The sequence below is a fragment of the Athene noctua genome, chromosome 4, assembly GCF_965140245.1.
Source record: "Athene noctua chromosome 4, bAthNoc1.hap1.1, whole genome shotgun sequence".
NCBI lineage: Eukaryota > Metazoa > Chordata > Aves > Strigiformes > Strigidae > Athene > Athene noctua.
This window is the reverse complement of record NC_134040.1, coordinates 52014911-52036299: the sequence shown is the minus strand read 5'-3', so window position 1 is coordinate 52036299 and position 21389 is coordinate 52014911. Positions and strand designations below refer to the sequence as shown.

Genomic DNA, 21389 nt, shown 5'->3' with positions numbered 1-21389 from the left:
TTTATTCAGGCAAGCCCATAACTTCATTAAGTTCCTTAATTTGAGTGGAACGTTCATTTGACTGCCTTAAGGAGTGTTAAGAAAAGTGTATAACTTCATTGAGTTTTCTTGTGACATGGAAGTCAGTAGCTGAAAAATGGATGAAGGAGATAATTGTTTTCTATGGCTATTGCTGAAATTAGTATTATTATTTTTATTTTGTCACTTTTTCCTCCTTGGCTGAGAAAGGTAAAATTTTGGGAAGTATGTTGCAAGCTCAGAGAAGTGCTAAAGTTGTATGCAGGCTGCAGATTTGACTTGTGTGTCTTTCAGAGTCGTTTAAGAAAAGATTAATATTTCACAGGGTACGTTGAGCATTTTATGTTTTGTTTCCAACTAGCAAGTTACCTTCTTCTTGTGGTGCTGTTAATTAAATAGCCTTATCATAACCTTTGCGACAACTAAAGCAAGAGATTAATTTGGCCGCAGAACTAAATTATTCGCTAATGTAAGGGGCAATGCATGGGATGAGTTCTTAGCCACTTAACAGTTAAGCAACTTGTTTCAGTGTTCAAGCATGGGTTTAAGGACCCATTTGCAAAGTCTCATCCTTAATTTATAAGCTATACTGTGACTACATATTGCTTGAAGAATACCTTATCCAGAGAGAAGGGAAGCAATTAAAATGAGGATTCAATGGGATTTCTCAGTTAAGAGGTAGTTTGTTGACCAAGATACTTCACATCCCAGATAGTACCAGTCATTACTCTAAAAAGGCAAAAGCACAATAAATCCATATGACTAGTTATAGCTGTACCTTAGGAAGTGCTTGATGAAGGAGAACAGGCAGTCTGCTGTTGCAAAAGGAGATACCAGCCATCAGGAAGAACACTGGGCTTCTTCTGGGTTGTCAGTCTTCCTAAAGCCCGTCTTCCCTATACACAAAGTAGCTAAGATTCTTTTTTTTCATAAATGCAGTAGGTATAGCTATAGCCATAGGCCCACCCCCTAAAAAAAGAAGAAATGAGAAGTGCTTATCCCCTTTTAACTTCCTGCTGCCCTTGTCAGTCATGTGAGTTCCTTGCGCTCACAGATTGGTAGGATGCCATTGCCAAATCTGGTTGTTTTCACCTGTTCTCATTCCAGAGCCTCAGTGAGTGGAATACTTCTCCATCATTGATGTACTCATGGCTAATTAGGCCCATTGATTTGATATTAACATTATCCTTCATCATAAACAGCTGTTCTTCCCCAGTAGCACTGGGTAAGGAGAGTTGATGTAAATCAAATCCTGTCCCACCTGGGCTAATTCCTTTCTTTGCAAAGTCACTGAGACTCGGCATTTATTTTCAGTACTAGCACTTCAGTTTTGTTGTTGTTTTTTTTTTAACCTGTTCAAGCATTTAGTTCCAACAAAAATTAAGAAAGGGTATGGTTACCAATCACTGGTTATTCATATGGTACAACCTTCCCTCTCTAAAATAGCTAGAGAAATAAACTCAGGTAAGGGGAAACCAGAAATATGGCTGTGTTAGGCTTAATGTCTGTTATAAATATTAACTTCTGAAAATATTTTAGAAATACATTTAGTTTGACGCAATTAGTTTATAATGGGAACTATTCACAGATGGAAACATCCTCAATGGATTGTATAGGCTAACTGGCTCCTAAGACATATGGATCTGATGTAAAGATCAGTAGTAATTTCTAATGCAGTCCTTCATGTTCCTCAATAGGGCACACAGTGTTCCCAGAGCGTTAAGAAAGAGTGCGTGAGCAGAACTAAGTGCTTAATATTATGCAGCGGACATAGTATCCTGAGCTGAATTATAGACTAATTTAACATAATAATGACATTTCATACCCTGTTAGTGCAGGTTCCCATGATTCCATGAGATCAGAGCTAATACATTGCTGGCTTCCAGTTCTTTCAAATTCACTAGCACTTCCCAGCAGTGAAATACTTCTGTATGTCTGCACTTCTGTCCCATTTCCTGTGGAAAGGCAAACCCAAATAGACAACATATTGAGCAGTCTGCTGAGAAAGCCAGATAGTTCTGGGGTAGCAAGAGGTGATCCTAAGAGAACTATAATTTGAATTTATATGTCAGCGATAAGATACACCAAGAAAAGGGGGGGAAGGGGGAAGTTTGTACTAATTCTTTTACCAAAATCCCAAAACACCGTAATGATTTGCACAGAATGCAGGTCTTGCTATTCTCAGGAAAATAATTAAATATGCCTTTTTATGCCTTTGTGGTTGGTGGGAGGAAAACAACTCTGACCATTTATCATAACTGTAGATTATTAAGTATCCTCAGTACAATTCCCATCAACTCGAGTAAACTGTTTCCTATGCTTCCAACCCTTGGCACAGTGGAACTGCACTGAACGTTTGGCAGACAAGGTCTGTAACCCTGCTCAAAGGGAATTTGCTGTGTCCTTATGCAGCTCGGGCTTCTGATCTAAGAAAAGCAACAAAACTACAAGCATAGACTTGAAATACCTTTATCTGTGGCTTTGTGTGGCCTCCTGCTGCAGTCTAGGGCTGTGTCCCTGGACACAGAGAGTCAGATTTGTGGTCCTAGAGTGTTTGTTAACCAAGAACAGGGGAAGGGATACACTGTGCTTTGGTTGATGGGAATGTGTGGGTAAATATTAGTTGTTTCCCCAGCAAATAATGGCAAATGATTTCAAACTCAAGTTGATCAAATGAAACCGCTGTGTCCATACACTGAGATTGGAGCTGACCCCACTGAGACACAGTCACCTATCACTCAGAGTCCTGTGGCTATGTCCCCTACCGTACAGCTGAGCAATAGTTCTTCCCTGCATATGCCACTACCCCTGCTCTTCAACCTTCAGACAGAAAATAAAGGGTGGTACAACAGAGGCTACTTCACCTGGTACTAAAAATTTAAGTCTACCACCTGAAGTGAGGTCAGTATTGTTTGGAAATGGAGCTTTTCCTTCAAACTCTAAAACATGAAATACTTGCACTGAATGACACCTTGTATTTGCTCCAGCTGCGAACAGTCGTCAATACTTCTGTGTTAAAAACCTGAACATGCCATTGTCAGTCACAGTGTGTCCCAGTTTCCCCATCCTTCAGGAGACTTCAGCAGTCTGGTCATGGTGGCACCCCTTTGTGCAGCCAGACGGTTGTGTAGGGATAGTAAATTATATGGGGGTAAAGTGAAAAGCATGCAGAAAATTATACTTAAATTGGTAGTTCCACCAGACCCTTCTCCCACCACTGTTACGAATTTTCCAGTGTGTGATTTCTGTATACATACAAATTTATACAAACACACACAACAGGTGCATATGTATGTATAGATATATTTAGAACACATAGACACACACTTACTACTGGCTTACCAATATTAACTGTGTGATAAAGCTATATATTAATTCATGGAGGTAGGTTTTTTAAGGGGAAGCATCCTTTTAAACAATTAGATCAATTTTTTTCCTTCCTGCTATGTACAGCATTTTAGCTATTTTAATGCTGGCACTTGATTCTAAAATACCTTTGTCACCATAATTTTAGTAACTTTTTGAGCAGTTGCCAGTTTAATTTTCAGTGCGTGAAAATTGGAGGTAAATTATTTATTACTTCTAGCAAATGTCTTTCACAATTTTATTTAATTTTTTCATCTTTTTTAATGGGTCATAAAATGGCAATCTTTTATTGGATACTCATAAAATAAGGAGCAAATGAATACTTTGCAAATAGGTTACTGTGGATTGAAATGTCAGCTGTATTTCACAGGGTATGAAATTCTTTAGACCAGAGCTGTAGTGACATATGGCAGTGGGCCACGTTCCTCTTCCGTAACAATAAAACAGCAGTGGACATAAAGGAAAGAAAGAATTGAAATTGTTGGGTCTTCTCAAGTTACATTTTTTGGTAAATTCCTCATTAGAACAGCCAGTGGGCCATGACTGATGCAGTTTTAAAGTTGCAAGAGTCTTGTGGTTATCTTTCGTCATAAATAAGAACATTTTTTAAAAGCTTTTCACAGACTAAAAGTTTGCTGGTTTTGATTCCCATCCAAAAAGTGATACTTCACAAGCAAAATATAGGAAAATCCCTTCCACACTGATCAAATGCTGTGAACTGTAAATAGAACCCCTAGGTTTTCCCATTACAATGAAATAGCTTTAAAAGTATGGACCACTGGAAAGTTTCACATTAGACCTGCGGTACAATAAAAGCAATAGAGTTTGTGAGTATCTGCACAGCATGTTACTTGCATGTGCTTATTAGCTCAACTTTGCCATCTCTTTGATTTGGCTTTACTCAAATGCTGTGTCAGAAGTGATCAGAAAATGGGAATAAGTATCCTGGCTAAAAGCCTTAAAAAGATGCTGGATTTGGGCACCACTGCATTTTTGAGGAACAGTGTGAAAGGCTGCACTTGCCTTTCCTTTGAGGCTTGTTCCCGAAGCTGTTTTTCAAGCTAAACATAGGGAAGCTGGTCAACTCCTTGCGTTCTTGGGTATAACTGCAAGAAGGCCTGGGTGCCTTTGTGCACAGCGTCCGTGGGCCTTGGTTATTAGAACCTCTGATGATTGTTACCCTTGGGGTCTGCTTCCCCTTCCTATGTGCACAGATGTAAAATACACGCTGTGACCCACGCAGAATGTGTCATGCAGCAGAGGTGAGGTTTTAGCTGGGCACTGGAGGGTGACTTCCTAGGTTGCTACAGCAACATCAACATTTACACTTCCTGATCCTTTGTGGGTTTTATTGTGGGTTGACCTGAGGAGATACTCTGTTCTGCAGCCGCTTTCCAAAGCTCAGCACTTGGTTTTGTTCTGTGCTGGTATGAAACTATTAGCAATCTAATCTTTCCTTGCAAAAATAGGGTTGTGGTAGAAGGTCTGTTTTACTTCAGGGACAGTCTGCCCTCGCGTGCATAGCTGTGCTGTTTGGGTGTGACAAGGTTCACAGCGAATGGAGCACAGGGATGGTTCAAGACATGGGCTTGCACGCCAGCACCATCTTTCTTTGGATGCTAGGGTGGGACAATGACAACTTTTCTAGTCTCCCTCTCTCTACATACCTCAGCAGAAGAAGAGGCAATTTTCCCTGAGTCTTTGGGAAGCAATTAAGATACTATGGGTGTGTCATGTAAATCACATAAGTAATTGCTGGGAGATGTGGCCTTATGGACTTAGAAAGCCAGGCATTTAGTGCCTGTGAAGACATTTTTGAGGCATTTCTGATCACCTCCACCAGGGAGACTGAAGGTCTCCCAGCTGACCAAGATCTGTGCTGCTTCTTCCCTCATGAGCTAAACCTGTCATGAAAAATCACTGCAGTCTCATAACCTTTTAATTGTATTCCTCCAGTCTACCAAAAAAAGTATCAGCAGAGGCCCAGAGATTTAGAAATGTTATCTGGTGGCATAGGCTTGTTCCGCTCTTAGCTGATTTGAGCTTTACTGAAGGAACCCACAAAATACTGGCAATCACCAGTGGGAAATGAAGGTGCCCAAAAAATAGAATCACAGCTGAATGTAGTTTTGTTTTCAAAATTTTTGCAGTTTATGCAGAATGCTGAGCTAAAAGCCTCATGCATGTGGACAGTTACTAGTAAACACTAGAGATACTCATGTAATACGTCTTTCTCTTGGATGTTTGTGAATGAGTGAGTAGAAGAAATAGGGCACCTAGTTTTTGGAACTCCACATTTGAAGGGGATATATGAATCAGAAGTACACATAGCCCATCAAACAGGTGGATGCTAAAGAAATGAAAAAAATGTGTTTCTTATACCATACAGACAAGACAATTTCAGGAAGGAAGTGATTTTGTATGTTGACAGGTTCGTCCTTTTGAAGATGAGACGATTATCTGTATGAATTCACTCTGTGGCTTCTAGAACTGAGCAAATGTGATCAACTCCTATGAAAATCTCAAATGGCTTATCCCTGCAAGCTGTGTGTCAGAATGGAAGTTGATAGCGAAACGGGTTGTTCCTACTGCATCGTATCTGTGCTGATAGCTGATGTGTTCAGTGAGCCTGTTGCTTGGGATATCTGTCAGACTGTCTGACAGCTAAAGGTTGGGAGAATGCAAAGCTTGACAGTAGTGAGGTGGCACATGGCAACAGGGACTTGAAACCTGCTCCTACCGCAGTCCGTCGGATTTGGTGAGCTGTGGGCCCAGCTCTCATTTAGACACATGTGTTATCAGTGCTCTTTTTGGGGGCCAGAACAGTGTACAGAGGCGTTGCGGTATATGAGGATCAGATCTGTAGACCTTACCAGCAGCAGAGTTCCCGTTGTAGTAACTGTAATAACTGGCCTTCAGTAACTGGCCTGAGCAGACTGCATACACTTCTGTTCAGTTAATGGCAGGTTTCTTCCTGGTCATTTTTGTTGGACTAAGATTTGTGTCGCTTTTGAGGATCTGTTTCCACCATCTCACGAACCCTAACAGGAATTGTTTATTTGACATTTACCTGGTCCCAGAGCATGACTGTGTGCTAAAGCTAAGAAAAAGAGCTTAAAATTCCAGGGACCTTGCCTGCTCAGCACACCTCCCCCCTGGAACTCAGGCAAGTTGCATGAGAGAATAGGTTACAGACATCCCTACTCACTGGTTTTTTCCTAAATCCCAGGTAAAATATTTAAATAAGTGAATGGAGCCAGAATGCAGCTCTCAGGCCTGTACAGCATATCAGCCGGGCAAATGTTTTTTTGCAGCGCTGGGATTTAAAGCTGCCTTTTCTAGTGGAAGACAATAATGGTAACATTAGCACTTCTCAATCCGTTGGGGAATCCCTGTTTGAGTGGAGCTTGTCAGCGGACATAAACAGAGGTCAGCCTTATGTTGCAAACAGTAAGGTGTAAACATGGGCACTAGCCCACCTAAAAATCTTAGCTATTATACAAAATTTTTCATACAACCTCGTGAGTTCAAGGAAATGTCGAGATCCACAAGATACCTGGGCAACAACGCTTTTCTTTAGTATGGGTTAAGATGATCTTCTGGAGTGTTTTAGCCAAATGTCTTTCAGGTTCCTGTTTTGCTCAATTTGCTAGCAAAGACCATGTGAAAAAATAGCTAAATTTCTTAATAGCTAAATTAGACAAACCTTACATGTTTCAGCCAGACTTATAAAGCTCACAGTAGCAAATAGCGTAAGTGTGGTAGCTACAGGACACTGCTAGAAAAAGACTAATAAAGATGTTCCACATGAAAGCAAGAGAGAACTGTTCCTACAAATTTAAGAAAAAAAGCGTATTGCAGTAGGAGTATGCAGTTTGCTGCATGACACAGGGAAGGCAGAAGAAAAAAAAGGTGACGCTTACTTCAAGTTTTAATGCGTAAGAGAGAAACAGTGAGAAGTTTAACAGGGTTGACTGTTAAGTTTTGAAAGCTGCGTTTTTTCTAGGGAAGCCAAGAAAGCCCAACACCTAAGTCACAGGTCCAGGAATTCCTAAGATAGGCTATCTCTCTCACACTTGAAACAGTTAGTGTGAAATGCAGTATTTTAGTGAGTTAGAATATCCATCTTCAGGATAAGCCACGATACGTACCTAGATTTTTGCTGACAAACTTGTCAGGATGTGGGGGGGACAGCCTGGAGGTTGTGAGTATAGGAAGCACTGCTGCAAAAGAAGTAATCTGTTCCCTAAAGATCTAAGAGATATATGGAAGGCTACTTCGATGAAGATCTGTATGAAATAATTTATGTTATCATTTTAGTGGACTTAACGGAGTTTTTTTGTGTAAGCCTTCTTATACAGGAGAATTAAATTAAACATGAGTAGCAGTTAGAGGTACTGCCAGCATAGTGAGAATGTGCCTCACCACTACTTTACTTCTCTTTTGAAGTTTCAGATGTGTTTTGTTTCCTAGTTGCAGAGCTGAAAAACATGTGAGCCCGAGTACATGACATTTCAGATAGAGCCTGCTAGTGCTGGCAACGGTAGTTAGGCACTGATGCATCTTCCTTTTCAACCACGCAGGTTTGGGACTGGTAATAGCACATCACGCAAATCAACAAACTGCCGGAGGATAGAAAACATTGTGAATTGATGTTAGAAAATATTCCTGACTGACAAGAACACACACGAGTCAGGAGGAAGGATGGTATTGCCAGGCAGCAAAGGGAATTGATTGGATAGCAGAAAAAAGTCCATATGAAATTGAGGATTTGCATTCACTTTTTTCTTAAAAAAATGAAATGGGGGAAAAAAGCGAGCATCTGAAAGCATTTTGGAAATTCGACCCCAGTAGCTGGCAGCAACTGTAGTCAGATGTTACTGGCCAAATCCAGAAGTTCTTCACTAGTTCATAGGCAGAATTATTTTTGATCTCAGTGGGAGTTTTGCCCAACAAGAAATGGTTCCAGCCAAAGATAAGACAGCTGAGGAAAACCTGCAATGTATTTAGACACAGTTAAAATATGATTAGAAATAAAGTCAATGCAGGAGGTATATAAGGATCTAGGTTCTTAAGGAACATGATATGTTAATTTAAAAATCAAAACTAGTTGCTGTACTACATTTGGATTTAGAGCAGTTAGAAGGGTTCTTACTGTGTGACCAGGCTTTGAACCAAGCAGTATAATCCCAATTATGGCATCAGTCAGTGGGAAGGCACCACCATTACTTAGGAAAGTTCAGAAATAGTATTAGAAAGGCTGAATAGCTTTTATGTTCAGGAAACATGACTGCAATGAATGCCTTTTCTTGACCATATCCGAGTTCAAAACTTAGTGCAAAGCCTGCGGCGTGTTTCTCTAAGTCATGCTTTAAAAAGACAAGGCCCATGGGGGAAAATGAAACATTTAAGAGATTAATCTTTCCTTCTTGAATGTGTGCTTAACTGAAAAGTTGCCATCCAAAAATGCTTCTGTGTGCTGTGGATTCTTCAGTATTTATGGGCTGAATTCAGTTATTCCCTCCCAACTTGAGATACTCCGATTCAGTTACATCTGTACAGTCATAGTTAATGCAGTGGTATGACCAGGGTGCAAAAGGATGCGACCCCATGACACCAGAAAGAGTCACATTAATGTAGCTGGGTTGTCGGTTAGTGACTTGGACAGAAAAATGCTTCTTGTAATGTGTTTATGATGTGCAAATCTCCACAAGATTTAAGAGTTAAAACACACAAATTTCTTCAGGAACACCTGTCAGGATTTGGGGTCTGTCTCAACAGCACTTAAGCCCTTGTCTGATAAAGAAAAGGCATGGCATGAGCCTCTCGCACTGCAGTCAATAGGATTGTTTTGCCAGTCGAACAGAATTGTCATACTGAAATTTCCTACAGCATTTCTCATTAAAGTGTCAAAGCAAAACATCAAAAATAAAAAAATAATAAAGATCATTACATTTAAAAAATAAATCACTTAACAAAAGTTTTGGTATAGTTTGCTTTATTTAGTGCATTAGAAGGGAATTGAATTCATTTTTTATTTTTTTTTTCTGATTCACTTATTCCAGTAATAATTAGAAGTAAATTAGAGTTATTCTTTCTGTTAGATCAATTATTCATTACACAGATCATTTAAAAATGAGTTTAGCGGAAGCAACTTACTTCATTTTTACTAAAACTGAAAAAGAAATTAGCCAAATTAGTTAAAATAGCTTTGAACTCCATATTGACTAAAGCATTTGTGCCAGAATAAAAATTCATGACATATAAGAATGGTATAAATGATTAATCATTTTAGTTCATGGGTATCTATATTTTTATTTAATTACATCTATGCATAATATAAACTGTCTGAATCTTGGGAATCCAAGCCAGAGAAGCTGAAGAGTCTTCTTATGTTTAACATTCACCATGTGTTGTTTTCTTCTAGGGTTAATTTGTAAAATGTAAACCACATACTATTTGTATGCAGTGTTTATGTACTATTTATAGAAAGTCTTGACCATTTATAATTATCCGACATTTTTATCCATAATGTCTGCATATGAGTAAAGAGATGTTTATGGAACAGACAAAACAATCTTATTTTTACAGTTGAACTTCAATTTATTTTACGTAAAACTTTTCGGAGTATTTTATGCTACATGGAATAGAGAAGGGATATTCTTTACTCAGCTCTCTATCCAGAAGACTAAAATAATTTCCAAACAGTAATAAACACAGTACCTGTGGGAGACTCTGTTCATTTAAGCAGCATGAATTGAAGAAAAGCAAGCTCAGTCTGAAATGGCCAAAAATTGATTTCTGAAAGCCAAGGTGCAACCTTGTAGCAGCTAAGTATCTCGATCACTAAATGTCATCAAAGTTTCCAGAAATCGTAACACACAGTAATCATGTTGGTTTTGTGATTTCTGTGCAGTCACTCCTGACATCTAATCAGCTCAGAGGCCACAACTTCCACTGTCCTCTCTTGGAACACATTCTTTGTTGAACAGTCTGTGTGTACAAGTGCCTCCGTAGTGCCTATGCTCTTCTATTGACTGTTTTATGGCTGCTGATTTTTGTTTTCTCTTTCTTTCCAGAACTCTGGAAGTTTTGGTGAGTTTGAATGAAGGGCAATCTTTCATGTCCAGCTCACTAACAATCACCGCTTCAGAGTGTGTAAGTAGATGGCTAACATCATTCAATGTAAAATCCTGAAATCCAGTTTCTCTTTTGGTTTTACCATTGTGTGATCTCTCGATGCAGACAACCTCAATGCATGGCAAGAACCATTAGATGTTTAGAATGAAAAAATCAACCTAACTAAAAAATACACCTGTGCAGACACATACAGAATATACATAATTTAACAATACATGATTTCTTAATATGTAGGTGCATACATATATGTATGTCTTCTCTGTGTATTTTGAGACACACTCAGAATCTGTTTTGTAACACTACTACATGCAGCAAAGTGTTTTCAGCTGTTTTGAATTCCCTGATGAAGTGTGTGGAGGGGGTTACAGACAAGATGTTTTTCTGAACTTATAGAAGACAATTCCCTCAATTCTTCCCATTAAAGTAGCAAATAGCTTTATTTTAGGACAGTCTTTTTTTTCAGGATTCTACATAGGTGAAGTATTGCTGTATGTATCACCTGAGACTTCCTAATAACACAGGAGAGCCGTCTCTTATGTGGCAGACTTGGAGACTTTGCTTTCTGACACAGGCTTTAAGGGTTTCTCCTTTCCTTGCTACTGCATCTGTTTTGATAACTGCTTTAGAGGCTGCTGATGTAGACCGTATGCAGAGCGATATGTAGATGGAAGGCCCTGGAATGCTCCTCCTATCCCAGGCTACCTCAGCTGGCTGTGCCCTGAGATCCAAGCAGTGTCTGTGCATTCCTTGTCTGTGTGGGGCTTGTATTTTTCTATAGCTTGTGAATTATATTTTGCTAAATACGTTGAAACAAATTATTTTAGCACGGTGTGCAGCTGTGGCTTTCAAAATATTGGGAAGCTTCTATGGCACCAGTTACTTTCTCACTATAAATATAATCATGTCATAAGAGCCAGGTATGATACAAGCCACCTGGGGTCCCATTCCAGCACAGTTCCACTGAGTAGGATTGGTGGGAGTGGGCTGAAGCTGAGTAGGCAGAACCTTAGCACTTCAGCCTGGGTATGGAAGGTGATTGGTTATAATCCTGCAGGAGGCTACTAATGCTACATAGCTTTGGATACCTAACTTTAGTGCCTGTGTAAGGAGTGCAGGCTCTCAATTCTGTTAATTAGGGGAGACAGTTCATCAAAGCACAGGCTGGAGTACCTAAGCCTAGGTTTACAGGAGAGAGAACATCCTGCTGTTTTAATCATGGGCTTATAGAAAAGAGTTAAAAACAGCTTCTAGGATAAACTCTATACTTATGCAGTCAGTGACTTTTCTAACTTAATATATAAATTTCTAATCTCACATTTCTGCTCTCTATTAATTTCTTCTGTCTTCTGTATTACACAGGCAGGATAGTTAAAATTTTTGCAGTTAGACACAAGACCACTATGTAGGGATGGAGGTTTTGAAAACGTGCTGAGCATGAATACTGTATTGCTTTAAATTTGTCTCATTTAAAGTGTGACTTTGGTGCAGCTTTCCTGTCAGGCATAGAAGCACACAGAACAGTACCTTCTGCTCATCAGCATGTATTTTTCCAACAGTATTTTTATCGCTCGTAGGTAATTAACCTAAAAGAGAAAGAATGACATTTTTCTTCTATTCATTTAAATACTTGGGTAACTGTAGAAATCAGAGTCATCTCAGGTCAGTACTTCAGTTTCAGGAAGAAAGCCTGAATGAATTGAGAGCTGAAGAAACACGCACTACCCAAATCACGTTTCTGTTTAAGAGCTTCTTTATCATACGGTCTTACACCAAAGCACACTGAAGCAGCCTCTCAGCATGATAACGTAAGGACAGTACAGTCACAGGGGGATGCTGGAGACTAACAGTAGACTGATTTTCTCTTTATCTTAGTCCTTTCAGAGAAAGCAGCACATGTTAAGTCTGTCCCCATGCCCCCTTAAAAATTGCTAAGATTGCAGAGATAGGTTAAAACAAAACATTGATGCAGAGCAGATCATACAAAATCGCTGGGTACGGCTGTGTTCCTTCTGCTCTACTCCAACAGTACTTCTCTGTGGTCAAAAGTTTTCACTAACAGAATGAGTGCAGATGTGCATTGACAGGAAAAACTGTCGTACTTCTGATCTTTTTTTTTTTTTTTTTTCCTTTTCATACATGTTGCAGCAAAGACAGCTCCATACAAGGAGAACTGCTGTTTCCATAGTAGCAGATGGGCAACTGCAAGAAATGGGTCACTGCTAGAATTGTTCCACTAATTCTGATAGCTGAGCAGCTGATGGCTAGTTGGTATATAAGAGTTACAAGTTACAGCCTCTCCTAGCAAACACACATTCCTGCAGTGAAAACAAACAAAAAATATGTTGCATCTAGGCACCGAGGGATGCATCTTACCTGCCTGTCATAAATGCGTATACCTCGCTACACCTACATGTGCTTGGAATAAAGCTCTGTTTCACCTTCCATTTCCAATGGTGTATCTCCAGTACAGCTCTTCTCACTTTGACAGAATTATCCACACTGTACTCCAGCCTTAGTGATTCCCTGGGTGTCCCTCCTTTCCTTTTTCCCCAGGTGAAGTCTGAGTAACTTCTGTTTTTGTAAGGTCACTGTTTCATTTTTCTCAGTGGTCTAAACCAGCACAGCAGTGCAGAATACCAAGCATAAGACTAAAAGTACCTGCTGGATGTGGGTTTGAGGTGGTAGGAGATGGGCTGCTCATTTTCTTCATTAAAAGCAATATTGCTGGAAGCAGTAACACTCATTCAGAATTTCTTAGGATGGTGGCTTCAGGTTCAAGTAACACTATTACAGGGATTTTGCGTGCTATAGTCTGTACAGTGCAAGTACCTGGGATGTGCGGGCAATAAAAACCTTATATATGTTTTGTTAGTAGAGATTCCTTAAAATTGCACCCACCCTCCAATCCATACAGACCCATGTCCTCATGGCAGAAGGGCACTTCTCATCAACACACTTAGAAGGAGACTTTACCGATTTGTGTCAAACAGCTCACTCTTAGCAGTCAACGTACCCTTCTTCAAGTTGGGCGTCATTCTTATCTCAAGGATATCAGTTTTACATCAAAGTGAATCCACTGACTACAGCAGAAATAATCCTGGCTTGTATTGGCACAAGTTGGTCCTGTTACACATGACTGAATGACTTAATTTGAACTTAGGTTTACAGGTAGACAGAAAAAAGTTTTGTCATCTTCAATTTAGTATGTTCTGCACACTGTGTTCAGCCCCTTAGAATGTCTGAGACTTGCAGGTCACAGAATATGTAAGGAATGAGAAACATGAATAGCAGTCTTACCACTTCTTCCCTCTCTTTAGTATTGATTCATCCTTCATTGTGATACGCAGCTCCTGTTGAAGCATCCTAGCTTACCTTCTGCATAACTTGTGGAACTGAGGAGACTTACAGCGGAGGCTGTTGCTGAACTTGTGCCAAGTACAAATTTGGCTAAGACCCCCTTCTTGATCCTTTGTGAGGAATTTCTCCCTTGGTGAGAATAGGATCTGATGAGTGGGAACAATTTGTTTGGGATTTGTATCAGTCAGTAGGAAGCTGTTTTGGGGTGAGTGGGAAACCAGGCAGCAGTTATTTGCAACATCCACTAACACTGTCTTTCTTCTTTCTTCGCAGTCTAGCGGAGTAGCAGCACTTATTGCTGTTCTTGTACTGTTACTGTTGGTGGCACTCGGTCTGCTCTGGTGGTTCTGGCCCCTCTGCTGCAAAGTGGTGAGTAAAGACTATTAGAAAAAGTCACTGGATGTGCGGCTCATGATTATAACTCATACCATGTTGGGAAATGCAGATACCATAGGAAATAGGTTAAGTAACAGGAGAGCTACATGTGACATAATCCATCTGTTGAGGGAGTTTTCTTTCATTGGGGGTGTACAGTAAGTGGAAGAAGACACCTCCTTCAACACTGTGGACTGCCCTCCTAGCAGTGCTTCTGACTTTCTGAGACCTGCACCAGTCAGCATACTGGTGCGCTGCTCTCTGGCTTTCTACTGAGCGAGTACATGTGTTCTATTTCTGTGAAACCTTTGATAAAAGCCTTTTCTCTTCTATTTGAAAGTTGTTGGCCATAATGGTATGCAGACGTTATCCTGAAATCTGAGTACTACCACTAAAATTGGCATTTGTCGTCCATTATGGGTTCTCAAATTAGAAATCCTTATTGTCTTAATAATCCCTTGCACACACTTCATCTCTTTTCATCTGAGTGCACTCTTTATCCTTCTAGCAGCAGTCAGCAATGCTGTTCACTAACTCTCCTTCCATCTCCTTGTGTGTCAGGGTTTTCAAATTGGTGAAGTTTATTATTCATCCAGTTAAACGACAGCACTGATAACTTGGGAAGTGGAGGTTGCTTCTAGGCTGTTACTGTATTCCTTGTCTTGTCTCAGGCTTGTGGAACCTGGGGCATCAGAGGAACTGGCCTTCTTGCCTGACCATGCTGAAGCCCACATAAGGACAATCTTTGGTGTAGTTTGTCAGGCCCCAGGCTATCCTAGAGCAAGAAGTCCTCAGCCCCATCTGCATCCTCACAGTCTGGGGTTTCTGAGGCAAGAGCTACAAGCTCTTCTCTAACAAAAAGACTCTCTTCTATCTCATTCTCCACAGTATAGTCCCATCAGAAATCTAGGAAGGTTGTCTGTTTGTTTTATTTCAGCTTTGGTTTATATCATGAGCCTTCCTGTGGAACAGGAAAATTCTAAACCAGTAAGAAGAAAGCTTCCTGTTTTCTTATTTTAAAATAACTGGCTAACCTTGATTCATAGACCATCTTCACACTTCTTAGATTCTACACTTTCTGTCGGTAGAAAGAGGCTACAACTAAGCATTTCACATAGATCTGTCATCTGGGGCAGGGTGCGAGGGAGATGGAGGACATGGACCAGATGATCCTTGACGTCCCTTCCAACCTAGTATTCTGTGATTCTATGATTCTGTGCCGTGAAGGAGATAATATTGCAGCAGACTTGTCCTGGTAAAAAGGCAAACATTTTGTGTTTCAAAGTCTAGTTATTTTAAAAATATGCATATAAAATACTGCTGATGCAGAAGTCCCGGACACAACTAAATACAATTTAAATCCCTAAGTGAAGCCAGGTAACTTTTTTTTCAGTGTCTCCTGTCAGCTACTTACAGACACACTTTGAAATGAGTTGTTTCACTACTTATTCACAGTTGCTGAGAGGGTTCATCATATCCTTTCTCAAGAGCTGCTTTTCTGGAAGCAGCTGCTTTCCTTTTGTTCTTTTCCTCCAGACTTCTCAAGTTTTTCTTTTTTTTTTTTTTTTTTTCCAAGACAAACATACTTCCTTTTAAGTTGACTGATATCAGGAAACCTAATGTTCTTTTAGTCTGTCAGAGCTTCCAGAACGAGTTACCTTGCTAAAACTCTGTTTTTTGTCACTAGCTGAATATGACTTCTAGAACATAATCCATGTGTCTCTAATTTATGTTAGCCTAGAATCAGTCTTTTACAGTTTGAAGTACAGTCGATCACATCATACTCAGTTGCGTGTGCAGTTTTAATCCTTTGCTGCAGGGATGGGTTTTTCTCATCATCGGGTTTACACATGTACAACCTAGTGAAAAAAATTAAAATACTCTTCACATGGGTCAGTCAGAAATCAGTGCTCATCAGTGGTCAGTTCCCATCATATAGTAAAACTTCATATAGTATGTGTTTTCCTTTCATTACAGTAAAGAGCGACAGCAGTATCTCAGTCCCTTGAGTGCAGGAACTCTTGCCAGTGATGACTCTAATGACAATCAGTAAGGTGCTTTCTGGATTTTTTAATGTCAAAGTCCTACAGTTAAAAAAGTCAAACGTATAGCTCTATAGTATTAATTTCCAGCCTTTTTGGTGGCGATGCCAGTATAATATTAGCTGCACCAGCCTATGGCTGTTATAAGTGAGAGGAGTTCAGTTTACCTTAGAGTTGTACATCAACACATCATGCAGAGCTGTGGAAGGATTCCTAAACTAGGACCCAGTTAACTAAGACAGATGCCCTTTTTAATAAACTGCAGAACAAAGATACTACTTTGGGTGCCCAAGATGCACCATGGCATTAAGGCAGGGTTCTTCGGGGCTAATCTGCTATGTGGAGGTACATCTGCACAATTTGCTGCACTGAGCTGTGAGAAAATGTCCCTCGGTTCTGATTCACCTTGTGCTTAAGTCTGTTCCTCCCTGATGTTTACTTTAAGGGATGGTAACTTACCCTGAGCATCTTTTCTGGATATAGTGTTTGCTACAGGAATAATTAGCTATTTCTAGGGAAGTCTTGAGCTGTAGATTGATAAGTTATTACTGAGAAGCAGCCTGACTTCTATTGGAGCAATAAAACCATGGCACTTTAAATGTTAGTGTCCTCTGTTTCCTCCACCTCTCATGGGTATTACTTGTTTCTTTACAAAGAAAAGGTAAATTTAGGACTCACTGCTACAATACCAAGTTTCAAACCCACATAGTTTACACTGAATTTATTACCAAATACTGACTCTTCCTTTCTTTTTGTTTTGATGTCTGTTTCCTCAGACCATTATACTGTGCCTCCATTCTTTTCCCTCTCTCCTGCACCTGAGGTTCTCACATTACATATTATTGCCACTTCTGGCTATGTAGTTTTGGGCTTTGGTGCCAAGTGTCCTTGAAGAGAGAGGCAGCATATGATGTCCAGGCAGGACCTCCTCTTCCCTTCCTCTGAGTCTGCTTCCCTGGCAGAGCAGAGCATTGTGTTTCATGGGACAAAGAACAGTAGCAAGGAAGAAAGCAGCAGCCCTCAAACCGTTTAAGCCTCCCATGCTTCAGAATCAATGGAAGAGAGAGACAAAAGGTGTTGCGGACAGAACAGAAGGAGCATCTGGAGGCACAGGAGCGCGTAATCCAGACCGCTGCAGGCAGAGCAGTGAGCTGCTGGTGGCTCAGGCGCTCCGTCCTCGCTAGGACTCAGTCTTGACAGTGTTCCTTGCTAGGAGGTCTGTGTACACTTACAGGCTGGGATGGGGGGACTCCTTTTTCTTTTTCTTCCTCCCCTCCACCCCTTTTTTTTAAAGGCAGTTCACTGTTGACAGTTCTTTCACTCTTCCCTCAATATCAGAACATATGATCGCATCAAGCTGGCTTCAGGCTCTGGTGCTGACATTTCCTAATGCCCACATCACACGAACATTTGAAAAGTGTTAATGAGCAGATCAAAGGGACTGTTGCCTGAAGCAACTAACTTTTTTTCGGTTTTCTTTTTTTTTTTTTTTTTTTTAAGAAATCGGCTCTCCTCCAAACTCAAGTCTTTATTCTTTGCAACTAAATAAATGAGATGCAGCCTTGCCTGGTGATGATTATAATAAACCAAAACAAAACAAAATTAGGACTTAGTCCATCTCTACATGGGGTTAATAAAACAGCAGCATTAGTCAGAGTCGTCAAGTTCAGGAAGAGTTAATTTGCAAGATTATGATCTTCAGTATGTGCAGTTTCATGGTACATTTGCATTGTTTTCTGCCAAAGCTGCATGGATTCCTTGGATTTATCTTTTTAAAAAATGGCTTTCTACTGATTTTACTTGAAATATCACACAAGACTGAATATAATATTTGTGTGTGTGTGTGTGCGCACGTGTGAGAGAGTGTGTGAGGAGCCTGTGGAAACATAAGGATGCAGGCATTTACATTCCACTTCTGTCAGCAGGGGTGAGTATCTGCTACTCAAAGCAGATTATTTTCTCACACCACTGTCAGATTTAAAACAAGTTTAATTTTCTGAAGCTATTAGAAATAGCAGCTAATTAATGTATTGGTTAGCTTCAAATCAAGTTTACCCTGTAACTTCAGGGAGTTTAGCAGCTGGCATAGGATTAAATCTTTTGCTCAGGCAGTCAAACAAAAACTGCCATTGACTTGTGATTTTTGAAGCCCCGTAAGGTCCAACAAGTAATTTGATTCTGTAAATACCAAGAGACGTAGGGCTCAAGTGAACTTTAGCATGCATCATAGAAGAAGTCTACTATGCAAAGTGGTCTTTGCTCAGGACAGATTTCAAGACTTAAGAACTGCAGAACTATAGAAAGTGGAGTGATAATACCATTTAATATGCATTTATATAAATCCACAACCTAGCTAGGCCTTTCCTCCCTGTACAGCTTGCAGTCTTGGCAGCAAAGTACATTTTTTTGAGATAATAGAGACAGGCAAAAAGGAATTAAGAATGGGAATTAAATAAGATAAGGTGACCCTTAATATATTGAAAGTACTGGTTTACTGTTTCCAGTCTTTTAATTGCTTTCACTGAGAATTAGGTATCTTCACGCTTTGGAAAATCTTGCTCAGCATCCAAGTATCTCTCAGAATCTGCCCGTGATCCCTCTGTGGGATTTGTTGTTTCTTGTAAAGTTAGGGCAGTAATTCCAATCTGGCTCTCAGGTATGTTTCACTGATTAAGTAATTGATTGCTGTTAAGTATTCTGAAAAATTCCTGATGGGTGGGAAGAAAAAGTATTCAGAAATATTTAAAGAAAAGTAATTTCTGTCATGTTTTTGCAACATCATAGCAGCAAAGGGATATCTGGTTAAAATCCGTATTTGATTTTTCCATCCACTCAATGAACAATTCAGTATCTTAAACCTGAAGCACTGTGGAAAAATGTTTCAAAGGGTGCTATAACTTATTTCTCTAATTTTGTAGAATTCCTGTATCTAGTGCTAGAAGTCCATAGCTTGTTTAGGCAGTAACTAGTAACTATCTTGGTGGCACTGTGACTTGAAATGTAAATCAAGAAGGAAAACTCTCAATTATTGGTCAAGAAAAATATGTTTCTTTTATGTATGCTGCTGTACATCTGTGCAGTGACATTATTTATAGGTAGTAGTAGAGTAAATGAAAATACTATAATTAATAGCATGCAGTGAATAAAATAAGACATAATTCAATTAAGATACTTAATTCTGAATTAGGAGATTTAGGTGTTTGTCATCGTGGACCGTTTTGGTTATGCTTAGTACAAAGGCATAGCGGAAACAGACCTCTTTATATTCATGGGGTACTTTTTAGTCATTTCTACACAATATTCAAGCACAAAAAATGACTTGATATCACCAAAGATACTTCCTTTTAGCTTTGATTTGTAATCTTTTTAGCTTACAAACTCGCTTTTCTTGTGAAAGAACAGCTGTGTCTTCAGTTTTCATCTTAAGAGGGTCATCTTTCATCATTTAAGAGGGTCACTGCCTTTCTCTTCCACCCCTGTGCTCTTCAGTGGATTCCTGTCAGTACTGGGGAACTCCCTGACATTTACATTAGGTATGTGAGAAAGGGAATGGGAACAAACTGTAGGTAGAGATTTAAATATAGGTGTAAGTGAATTATCCTAAGAGCAGCCTATCCAGAAACAGTTTTAAGAAGCCTTGTGAATGTAACTTCCACTTGCAGGCACCCCACACTGAACAGTCAAGGAGATACATACTTAAATTATTAGATCTGAAATGTGAGATCTGCGGAAACAATCTGGACGTCTAGAGGTGAAGCCTGAGCTACCAGAAGGCATTTCACACTTGTCATTGGGCCAGAAATTATCCAGCAGCATGGCACAAGGAAGCAGGCATCTTGGCCCAAGATTATGCAAGACCTCACATAGACCTTGGGATGCTTTTCCTCCCAGGCTTGCTAATTAACTCCATAGGGTTTCATCACTGGCTATTACTTAGAATGACTGAGTCTTATCCGGTCAGGAAGCAAAGTGGCAGACACGTCTGCCCAAAGAGTGTCTGCCAGTCAATTGATGTTATTTTCTATTAGACGGATGGTGTTAATTTCCAGAAGGCCTTGATAATCAATACCCAAGGGGCTTGGCAGCAGCGGTTGCCAGTTTGCAAGCAGATGTGGGGGATTCAGATGGAAACAGTTCACTCTTAAAAATTTTCTGTTGCCTTTTGGATGCTGCCAGTGCAATTCCTTATGCTTTTATGTATTTGGCTCTTTCAGGTCATCAAAGATCCCCCTCCGCCTCCACCAGCTCCAAAAGAGGTATGGTATGATGGTGCTTCTCTCATCACACTGGTTACACAATACCACTCCTCTGTGCTTTCCTGTGTTCTGCAAATCCAACTCTTTGTCCTAACTGCTGAAGAAGAAAGAACTGCCCCGTGGGAAGCCTTAAGCTGAGGGTGGGATGGACGAAGTCCAAATCTCTGTTCGACCTCAGTCATCCTAGCCCAAATCCACAGAAATATGTAGGGGCTTTATCCCAAGAGAGCTGAACATTATTTCTCCCATTCTGCAGTGAGAGCAGAAAGACTGAGTAGCTCTTGTATAACAGTCTAAAGATTCATGTGTGACTTAAAGAGCATTTCCCCACAGCTTTGGCATTCTAGACACTGAAGAACCCTTATAAGGGAGTTTCTCTCCCTCTTGCAGGCGATAATGCACTAGAGTATCTTTTGGTATCTTCAGTATTTTTGCCCCTTGGTCTTGATTTAGCCAGTTGCTTGAGTGTACTCAAGTGTACTCTGACAGTTAAGTCCGTGATAAGGCACACTTCATTGAGCTGAGGCAGCCAAGAGTGAGTTTGACAAAGGTTGGCTTAGGAAACTGTAATCGGCTGCGTAACCTTTATCTGCAGATCTGCTGAACATCATCTGCTGAATCCAAATGAGTGGGGCTGGTGATCTGGCTCTTTGAAGGCGTTCTATTTTCTGTAGAAGAAGCCACTGCAAATCCTTTTCTTTGTGTGTGTTTTGCTTATTTTTATTGGTGGAAAGGAAAAGGATGAGGCAAACAAATTGGTGTCAGTAGAATGTGCAGTTAGATTCCCCATTTGGACTTTCCTAATGGTCAACACCAATGCTTTCCCATGCAAAAC

At 40.1% G+C, this 21389-nt stretch overlaps 1 protein-coding gene across 2 annotated transcripts in view; it reads left to right on the top strand.

Annotated features, from left to right (window-relative positions):
• Nucleotides 1–21389, top strand: part of ANTXR2 (ANTXR cell adhesion molecule 2) — a 119540-nt gene that overhangs the window by 46275 nt on the left and 51876 nt on the right. For both annotated transcript variants that reach the window (XM_074905363.1, XM_074905362.1), the window contains exons 11-13: nt 10464–10542; nt 14155–14250; nt 20513–20554. In XM_074905363.1, the coding sequence (XP_074761464.1) occupies nt 10464–10542; nt 14155–14250; nt 20513–20554 (217 nt within the window). The remainder of the gene's footprint in view (nt 1–10463; nt 10543–14154; nt 14251–20512; nt 20555–21389) is intronic.